Source organism: Aptenodytes forsteri, unplaced genomic scaffold, assembly GCF_000699145.1.
Source record: "Aptenodytes forsteri isolate BGI_AS27 unplaced genomic scaffold, ASM69914v1 Scaffold255, whole genome shotgun sequence".
In the NCBI taxonomy this organism is placed as follows: Eukaryota; Metazoa; Chordata; class Aves; order Sphenisciformes; family Spheniscidae; genus Aptenodytes; species Aptenodytes forsteri.
Window position 1 is genome coordinate 3,814,265 of NW_008794888.1, and position 9,673 is coordinate 3,823,937.

Genomic DNA, 9,673 nt, shown 5'->3' on the forward strand with positions numbered 1-9,673 from the left:
GAGGCCGGGCTGTGGGCAGGGTGCTGCCGGCAAGGTTTTCCCGTGCTGGTGGGGATGGAGGGGGCACCCTGGGCGAGCTTTGCAGCTGCCGGTGCTGGGTGCCCCCGATCGTGGACATCTGGGCAGGGCCCTGCAAGGCCCCAGGGTGGGGGGTCATGTTGGGGATGACAGGCTGGGCACCCTCATGCCAGGGATGGCTGGGATGTCCCAAGCTCACGAGGGAGCCGGGCCATGAGGAGGGGGCTTTGGGGAGGGCAGGCTGGGGTGGGTGGGCTGTGGCATCTCCATGGCATCCTGGAGGCTGGCGAGGTCCTGAGGATGTGAAGCAGGGATGGCAAGAGGTCCCCATGCTGCCTGGGGCTGGGGAAGGCTGGGCCAGCTTCAGGAGAGGAGGAGAAGGAGAAGAGGTGAGGCAGAGCCAGGCCAGCTGGAGACCTCACAGCAATGCCAGGAAAAGGATCCCATGGTGCCCTTTGGATTGGCTAGCCACAGACTGGCTCCTGGGGCAGGAGCTGCAGCAGGGGCACAGGCTGTGAGAGCACCCAGCGCGTCCTGCCCTTCCTCCCGCCGCTGCCTGCGGGGACAGTGCCAGGCATCCCCCATCCAGCAGCCCTGCCTGAGGGGTGGTGGGCAGCCTCTGCACCCCCACCACTCCACCTGCAGCCCGGCTTCCCACATACAGGCCCGTACAGCACATCCCATCCCCTGCAGCCTGGCATCTCGTGCAGCATCCAGTGTGGTGTGTCCCACCCCATGCAGCATGTCCTGCGTGTCATGTCCCGTCCCACTGCAGCCTGGTGTCCCATGCCATGCATCCCACACCGTGCATGCCAAACTGTGCACCCCACGCCATGCACCCCACGCCATGCACCCCATGCCATGCACCCCATGCGCGTTGCCTCCGGCTGACCCAGCACCGAGGCCCGAGGCACTTTGCAGCACCCTGGATCTCGGATCTCACGCCAAACTATGCACCCCACACCATGCACCCCATGCCATGCACCCCATGCGGCGCGTTGCCTCCTGCCGCAGGCTGACCCAGCACCGAGGCACAGCCGGGTTTGCAGCACCCTGGATCTCCGGAGGTGGAGCACTGCCTCCAGGCCGGGTGGCTCCTGCCGGGCTGCTATACATAGGCCAGCCCTGCCCCGGCGAGGCGCTGAATGGAGCAGGCTCAGTCTTATCAACTCAGCGTGTCATCAGAGGGTATTTTTGGGGACAGCAGCTGCAGGCATTTGTAACGTTTGGTCCCTGCGTGCTGACACCCGGGAGCAAAGCTGGGGGAAGAGGCAGGAGCTGGTGCCGGCACTGGGAGACACGGGGCAGAGGCGGCGGAGCGAGGTGTGAGCATGGGACACGGGACTGGGCTGTGGGGCCATATGGGGCAGGGCAATTGGAGAAGGGGGTGGCTGAAGGGGGCAGTGGGGCGTCCGAGCCATCGGGGCTGTGCATGTCTGTGGGAGCTGCCGTGGGGTGGCCCGTGGGTCAGGGGACCATGTGGCCAGGGAAGTGGCTCTGAATGCATGAGCCGTCCCGGAGGTAGGGGTCTGGGAGGAGGAGCTGGCCCTGGTCCCTGCCGCTCCTCAGGGACCAACCCTCTCCCACCATCCCCTCTGGCTCATTCAGGGAGTAGTTTGATTTCTCTTCCCCCTGCCCTGCGTGAAGGAGGCAGAGACGCCTCTGTCCCAGCCCTGGCCATGGTGTGGGCAGAGGTTGGGGTGCGCTCGCCCAGGGGAGGCATGGAGCCTGTCCCACTCCTGCCTGTGACAATGGGCATGGTTACCCGCAGCACTGGGGATGGAGGCAGTGACCTCCAAAAGCAGGACCCCTCTCCCCAGCCTTCTGTCTGCGCCCTGGGGCTTGAGCAACTGATTATTTCCAGACGTGGCTTTGAGTACCCAAGGGCTGGATCCTGCCTGTGGGACCACACTCTAGAGGGGGACCTGCTCCCGGGGGAGCCCCGCTTTGCCCCAGGACACGGCCGTGCGGGATGACCGCTGGGCACAAGGGGGTCCCTTGCCCCTCCAAGCCCGGGAGGAAGCGCCCGGATCTGGCCGGGTGCCTCCTGCTCGCGACAGCCCCGTATCAGCATCTGCCTGCTGAGCCAGCCCAGATGCTGCAGGAATGCGGCTCTGCCACCACCCGATACTGCAGGAATGCCCCGCGGGTGGGGAAGGGGCGGGCTGGGGCCGTCCTGCCTCCACCGTCCCCCATCCCCAGCACCCAGCCAGCAGCTGCCCGCGCTCCCCGTCTAGGCAGGTGCCCCCCGCCCCAGGAGCTGGGGTCCCCTCTGCGACCCTGGGGCAGGCAGCCTGGGCTGTGGGAGCCCGGGCCCCCTGGGGTGCAAAGACCTGCCTTTAGTCACCTCTTCTATTGCTGCTGAGCTGGGAAGCGGGTGATTCGGGCTGAGACAGGAGCATATCCAGTGGGGTGGGGGTGCTCAGAGCAAGGGTGATGCTCCTGCGGCATGGGTTCAGTGCTGGGTGCTTCTCTCCGGGCTGAGGTCCCTCCTGGCAGTGCTCTACCCCAGTCCCTTGTCAAAGCCTGAGTCCCTGCCCTAGTAGGTCTGTACATCTCCCCAGGCTGATGATCCCCACTGCTGCCCTGGTCAGTCACCTGCCGTGACCCTGGGGAGCTGATGATGGACGGGTTCGGGGGAGCCCCCAGGTTCCTGGCCTACCCACGTGCCTTCACGGTGCAAAGTGGTGCCGATGCGGTCCTGAGCTGCCAGATCACAGGTGACCCCCGGCCGAGCATCCTCTGGGAGAAGGACAAGACCCTGATCGAGCCCTCGGGCCATTTCCACATGGAGGCCAAGGGGGACCTGTACAGCCTGCTGGTGTCCCGCGCCACCCCCCAGGACAGCGGGCTCTACGTCTGCAAGGCCAGGAACAGCGTTGGTGAGACCTACGCCGCCACCACGCTCAAGGTGGAGGCAGGAGAGCCCCAGAAGGAGGGATGCTCGGGCGGCGAGGCACCCGCCTTCCTTGTTGCCCCCTCATCCACACGGGTGTGCCAGGGGGAGGACGTGATGTTTGCCTGCAGGGTGTCCGGGCAGCCATGCCCAGTGCTGGAGTGGGAGAAGGATGGGCACAAGCTCTCCGACCTCTTTGAGAGCAGCCACTTCGCGGTGGGGCAGGAGCCAGAGGACTGGCACTTCCTGAAGCTGTTCGGTGCCCGGCCCCCAGACGGGGGGGTGTATGTGTGCCGGGTACGCAGCGGCTCCCGGGAGGCCCTGGCTGCTGCCGTGCTCCTGGTCGAACCCCGGGTGCCACTGGATGGGCGCCCCAATGGCTCTCCTGCTGATGGCCCCGAGCCACTGGCAGAACGGCAGCAGCGGCGGCGGCAGCACGCAGTGGGACGGCACGCAGGACCAGAGACCTGGATGCCCAAAGGTGCGGTGCCGGCTGGGGTGCCAGGGGCCAAGGTGTTCGCCGTGAGCACAGGGAAGCACGCCAAGTTTCGCTGCTACGTCACCGGCAAGCCCAAGCCGGAGATCATCTGGCAGAAGGACGGGGAGCCCCTCGCCCCCAGCCGCAGGCACCTCGTCTACGAAGACCGGGAGGGCTACTTCATCCTCAAGGTGCTGTACTGCAAACCCCAGGACCAGGGGCTGTACGTCTGCACCGCGTCCAACACCGCCGGCCAGACCCTCAGCGCGGTGCAGCTCCAGGTGAAAGGTAGGAGCGTGCCCAAGTGCGGCCAGGCGCTGGGGGTGTCCAGGGCTTTTTGTCTGGCAGGGATGGGTCTGTGTGTGAGCCCAGCATCCCTGGGCTCCCTCTTGCCCTGTGCAGCCGGGGATTACCCCAGGCTCCTCTGGACAGAGCTGCGGGCTGAAAGCTGGGGATGCTGGGCTCCCCCGGGGAGCTGGCTCCCCCCACCCATGCCCCTCTCTCCTTGCAAGCAGAGAGGTGGCATCTCTGGAGGGCTCTGGGTGTCCGGCCATGAGTGGGGAGGGGGGACAGTGCCTTGGTGACAAATTCCTCTGGAAGTGCCTAGTGGTTTTGGCGGGCAGCCCTGCAGGGCACGGCTCCAAGCGTCTGCACTGGCAGCAGCCCCGTCCCCCAGCGCCACCCTGCCAGCTGGGGACAGCCTGCCACTGGGGTGACCCAGCACCTGGTGCATCCCCCACCTGCACCCTGCTGCTTCCCTCTGCTGAAATGTCTGCCATGGCGTGCTGGCATGCACGCTCCTGCATCCCCCAAAACTTGCTGATAGATGCTGGGGGCATCGCTGGGTCTCCCCAGCCCATCTCTGGTTCCCCCTGCTCTGGAGGATGTGCTTCCCGGGGGCAGTGCCTGTCCCACATGGGCCAAAGAGGAGAGGGGCAGAGAAGGGCCAAGGGCTCAGCGCTGTTTGCGAGCTGGGAGAGCCCCGAGCAAAGGGCTGACAGTGGGTGCCGTGCACCGCATGCCCTCAGCACCCGTCTCTCCCGGTGGCAGAGCACCGGCTGCGGTTCCAGGTACAGCTGGCAGACGTGGAGGTGGCGGAGCGGGAGGATGCTGTGCTGGAGTGCCAGGTGCCACTGGAGACCATCCCCACTGCCTGGTACCTGGAGGACAGGGAGCTGCAGCCCTGCCACAAGTACGTGATGGAGGAGCGAGGCGTGCTGCGGCGCCTGACAATCCGCGATGCCCGCACCGACGATGACGGCATCTACCTCTGCCAGATGAAGGACAAGGGGCGCAGCATCGCTGAGGTCTCCGTCCGAGGTGGGGGGCAGGGCTCCGGCGGCATGGCTTTGCCTTCCTATCCCCCTCCTTGCCAGGCTCTCCACTGCCCCCCGCATCTACCTTCCCACCGTTTGGCCCTGGCGCCTGCTGCTGCCCCTCCTCGACCTCCTCCTCCTCTCTCCCACCCCAGGGAGCCCACCCTGCTCCCCAGCATCCCTCCCCGGCCCTCATGCATCTCTTCCCATAGGGGTGATTGTGAAGCGGCTGCCGCGCAAGCTGGACGTGATGGAGGGGGAGAACGCGGTTTTCTGCGTGGAGACGCGGGAGGCGGTGGAGGAGATCTGCTGGAGCCGGGATGGGCTGCAGCTGCGGGAGTCACCCTGCACCGTGCTGAAGAGTTTCGGCAGGACACACCTCCTGGTGCTGGTGCATGTCACCCGCCAGGACGCGGGCATCATCTCCTTTGCCACTGGGGAGTCGCAGACATCCTCCCAGCTCCGGGTCAAGTGTAAGCCCCAGGCTCGGAGGGGCTCTGTGTCCTCCATCCTGCCCATTCACGGGGGGTGACACAGGGGAGAGACGGGATGGGCACCCACAACACTGGGGACGTAATGCTGCAATGGCTTTTTGGGGAAGGGGGCTTTTAGCGGGGCTCCGGGGCTCCAGGGCCCCAGCCTTGCTGGCACTCACAAACCCCTATAACCAGCACCACGCTACATGGGAGCAAGACCGTCCTCTCCATCTTCTCCGTCAGAGAGGGGATCCCCAGAGAAATGGGCTGCGTAGCCCCGCTCAGCCCTTCTGCCACCCTGCCAGGAGCCTCGCTACCGTTCCCAAGCAGTCAACACAGGCTGTGACTTGCAGGTGTGAAGCACAATCCCCCGAGCGCACCGGTGGCAGCCGAGATGAGCGTGGCAGAGAGCAACGCAGCCCTGCTGACGTGGTGCCCCGCGCCCGACGCCCACCTCTGCCCCCCCAGCTGCTACCTGCTGGAGCGGCGGGAGGCGGCGGGGGGCGAGTGGGTGCAGTGCCTCGCCACCGACCTGCCTGGCCACGTGCGGGTGCTTGGTGACAGCGTGCCCCGCGAAGCCGACTACTGCTTCCGTGTCTGCGCCACCAACGAGCATGGCCAGAGCTGCCCCGTGGAGTTCCCTGGCTCCGTGCATCTCGGTGAGGGTACCAAGCTGGGGACCCCCCCCCCGGGACCCGGCTCTCCCCAGGGGCCAGCTGGGATGTCGTGCCACAGCACACTGCTGGCTGGTGCCACCGGGGCTGAGTCTGGCCATGCTCCAGCACCGGCAGCTCGCCTGGAGAGGGGTCTGCAGGATGCATGGGTGAGGGATGGTGAGGACGCACGGTTCTCCCTGGAGCTGTCGGCCATGGTACGTGGCACCTGGTTCCTCGACGATGCCAGGCTGGGTGAGGAGGAGGAGGAGGCGGGCGGCCGGTGCAGCGTGAAGCACCACGGGACAGAGCACTCACTGCTGATCCGGGGAGCACGGCTGGCCGACAGCGGGGCCCAGGTCATCTTTGTGTCCGGCAGCGTGTGGGACTCGGCCATGCTGCATGTGCAAGGTGAGCGGGGTGCTCGCCCTGGGGTCCTGCCAGGAGAAGAACAGCAGGGGCTTTCATGCTGGAGGATGCTTCTCACCCCTCTGCAATGTCTCTCAGCCCCGCAGGTCCGCATTGCCCCGGTGCCCAAAGCTGAGCGGCTCCGGGAGGTGCCGGCAGGGCTGCCTGTGCTACTGGAGTGCCAGGTGTCCCCCCTGGGTGCCCCTGTCTGCTGGCTGAAGGATGGCAAGGCCGTGCCCCTGGATGACATTATTGCAGTGCAGGCAGAGGGCTGCGTGCGGAGGCTGCTCCTCCGCTCGGCGGGTCCCTCAGACACCGGCACGTACACCTGTGACGCCGGCGATGATGCCGTGAGCTTTGTGGTGACCGTGACTGGTGAGCTGGGGACCACATGTGGGAGCCTGGACCCTACCTCCTGACAGTGCTCCTGCCCCTCTTCTTGCCCCCATGATGGGGCTGAAAGCTGCCATCAGTCAGGTGCCCGTGCTGAGCCCTGCGTTATCCCCGGCAGAGGCGCCGGTGAGGATCGTCAGCTCCAACGAGGAGGCCCCCCACGCCTACACGGCTGGGCAGCGCGTGGAGCTGTGGTGCCAGCTGTCCCGCCCGGCGGCCCCGGTGCGCTGGTACAAGGACGGGGAGGAGGTGGAGGTGGGTGAGAGCCTGGTGCTGGAGCAGGAGGGGCCGCGGCACCGGCTGGTGCTGCCCTGTGCCCGGCCACAGGACACAGGGGAGTTCGTCTGCGACGCTGGCGGGGACTCTGTCTTCTACACCGTCACTGTGGCAGGTGGGTACGATGCAGACGGGCATCTTGGAGGGACTTTCTTTGGTGGTGCAGGGTGCCACAGCATGGGTTGCTGCCGCTTGCTGCTCTGGGGTTGGGGATGCTCGTCAGAGATGCTTTTGCTGGGTCCTCACCAGCAGGTCAGCTGGGCGGGGTCTTTGCGGCAGCTCTGGTGCGTAAGACCACCCAGACTGAGTGGCAAAGGGGACAGCTCACTCTGCTGGTCTGAAACGCTCAGGCACCCAAGGGCGGGCACCCAGCACCCCGACGCTGGGGTGTTTGCCGGACCTCTCCCACGGCCAGTAAACAAGCCCTCCTCTGAGTTCCTAAAAATAGTGGGTACAAGTGCCTGGCACCTGGTGTGGGGTGAGTTGCGGTTGGACATCGCTCTGATGGACAGTGTTAATTGCTGACCTGAAAATTAGCAGTTGCCTGGATACCAATGATTGGGTGGTGTTTGCTGGGTGCGAGTGGGGGACGGCGTCCCGCAGCGGCTGCCCCGGCCGTGGAGCAGCTGCTGGCGTCGCCGGCTGGCAGAGGATAATGAAAGCTGAAAGCGAGTGAAAGACTTCCCCTTGCTGGCCCCGAAACCCACAATCCCGCAACCACAGGAAGGCAACCGGGGGCAGAGCTAAAGCCTGGTTAAAAGGCTCTGTGACCGCAGCAGTAAAACCTCTCCATGGTGTTAATACATGGCAAAGTGCCAAAGTTGATGGCAGAGGATGTAGGAGTGAAGATGGGATGAGTGATGAGAGATGCTGGAAGAGTCAGTGAAGTGGTGACCGCCAGGAGGGTGAAGAAAGGATGGTTTAGTGTGATAAAGGCAAAAACACCAGCGGGAAGGACAGGCAGCGTGTGCTCTGGGCAGAGGCAGGAGGCATCGTCCGCCCCGCAGGGGTGCGGGGCATGGAGAGCTCAGCTTCCTTAGGGTGGGAGGGGGAAACACTGCTGAAGCTCAGCCTTTCAGCTGAGCAGCTTTGCATAACTTAGATGGAAGGGTCTTAGAGAGGCTGGATCAGGATTTGGCCATCAGTGTCACCGGTGCGGCTGGGGGTGGGTGCCAGGAGGCTCAGGTTGGCATCTCTCTGGCGCGAGTGCTGGGCTGGCTGCTGCAAGCAGCGCTGCTGTGGCACGCTTGGGTTTCCCCGAGGCATCCCAGCTATCCCCCAGGGGCTGCTGCGGTGTGGAGCCCGCCTGCCTCAAGCCCGGCCACCCCCACGCGTCTCTGCGTTTTCCGGCAGCTGCCGAGCGCCGGGACTCCCTCAGAGCTGGCAGCGGGGCTGGGGCCAGAGCGGTGCTGCCCGCTGAGGGCTGGCACATCGCCCCCCCCCCTCGCCTCAGTGCTGTTCAACATCTCCAGCTGCACTTCAGAGACGTGATTGCTTTTAGCAGGCCCAGGGAGACAGGCAGTTGCCAAGCGTTTGATCAGGGAGCCAGGCGGATGCAGGCTCAGCGTGGTGCAGGTTGAATGCTGCAAACTGGAGCCACGCTGCTCTTGCACGCTGCGGGGCTGCGGTGCGCTGCTGAGCCTGGGCATCGCAGCTGGAAACTGTCTGGGAAGTTTGCAGCCCGGACGCCCAGCACGGGGCAGCTGCAGGCCGTGAGAAGGGCAGGTCGCTGCTCGGCTGCCAGCGTGCTCTGGTGCCGGCTGTGCCCCGTGCCTGCCCGGAGCCGCAGGCTGGCTGAGCACCCACGGCAGAGTCCAGGCCAGCTATGGCCCACCACAACGCGTGTGGCTGGGCAGGCGGTGTTGGCAGCTGCAGGCAGGGGCCACATCCTGACCTTCTCCCAGGAGAGAGGAGGTCTGGTCACCTAAAGCTTGTACTGGGAGCCCCTCTGCCTTTACAGATCCGACACAAGTTAGTGGGGAGGTGTGGGCAGTGGCACATGTTTCATGTGTAACCCATTAATGGTGGTGTTTAGTGAGCACTGCAATCTGGCATGGGGTCCCGGGTCCCAGTGAGCTGGAGGGATGGGGCTGCTGGCCACAAGTTATCTACACACCTGCACCGCAGTGTTGGCAAATGCCAAGGCTGAGCCAAGACAGAAGCACCAGCCGGGACCTGGCAGCCTCCGAAATGGGGAGACTGGCAGAGGGGTGGGCACCCCCTGGTAGGGCAACCACAGGGGCTGGGGCTGGCACCACAGACAGCAATTAGTAGTGCTGGGGCTCACTAACGAGGTGCTTGCCTGCCCACATCCTCCCTCCACATCCTTCAGCTCCATCCTGGGGCAGAGCAGAGCATGTACCATGGGAGCGAGGGCATGGCAGCGATTTACAGCCAGCTGGAAGCCAGGTGTTCCTCCTGAGCGCGATGGGTTGGGAGAAGAGGGAGCCCCGGCCAGGGCAGCCCAGCCACTTGTGCTACGCAGGATGCGGATGAGCCTTAAAGCCAATGAGCCGGTGAAGCCATTGCTCCACGCAGGGCTGTGACTGCCACCATCACCTGCTCTGGTCTTTACATCCTGGCTGAGCCCCACGTTATCCCTGGCAGAGGCACCGGTGAGGATCATCAGCTCCAACGAGGACGCCCCCCACGCCTACACGGCTGGGCAGCGTGTGGAGCTGTGGTGCCAGCTGTCCCGCCTGGCGGCCCCGGTGCGCTGGTACAAGGTCGGGGAGGGGGTGGAGGCGGGCGAGAGAATG

At 65.4% G+C, this 9,673-nt stretch overlaps 1 protein-coding gene across 1 annotated transcript in view; it reads left to right on the top strand.

The window, feature by feature from the left end:
- Window positions 1-1,265: 1,265 nt before the first annotated feature.
- The window catches only part of OBSL1 (obscurin like 1), an 18,818-nt gene continuing 10,410 nt past the window's right edge, over window positions 1,266-9,673 (top strand). Inside the window, exons 1-9 of the mRNA XM_019470932.1 lie at window positions 1,266-1,341; window positions 2,583-3,680; window positions 4,443-4,712; window positions 4,921-5,181; window positions 5,538-5,843; window positions 5,967-6,248; window positions 6,345-6,620; window positions 6,757-7,029; window positions 9,522-9,673. The exon at window positions 9,522-9,673 is cut by the window's right edge and continues 151 nt beyond it. Coding sequence (XP_019326477.1) covers window positions 2,639-3,680; window positions 4,443-4,712; window positions 4,921-5,181; window positions 5,538-5,843; window positions 5,967-6,248; window positions 6,345-6,620; window positions 6,757-7,029; window positions 9,522-9,673 — 2,862 coding nt within the window. The 5' untranslated portion in view covers window positions 1,266-1,341; window positions 2,583-2,638. The remainder of the gene's footprint in view (window positions 1,342-2,582; window positions 3,681-4,442; window positions 4,713-4,920; window positions 5,182-5,537; window positions 5,844-5,966; window positions 6,249-6,344; window positions 6,621-6,756; window positions 7,030-9,521) is intronic.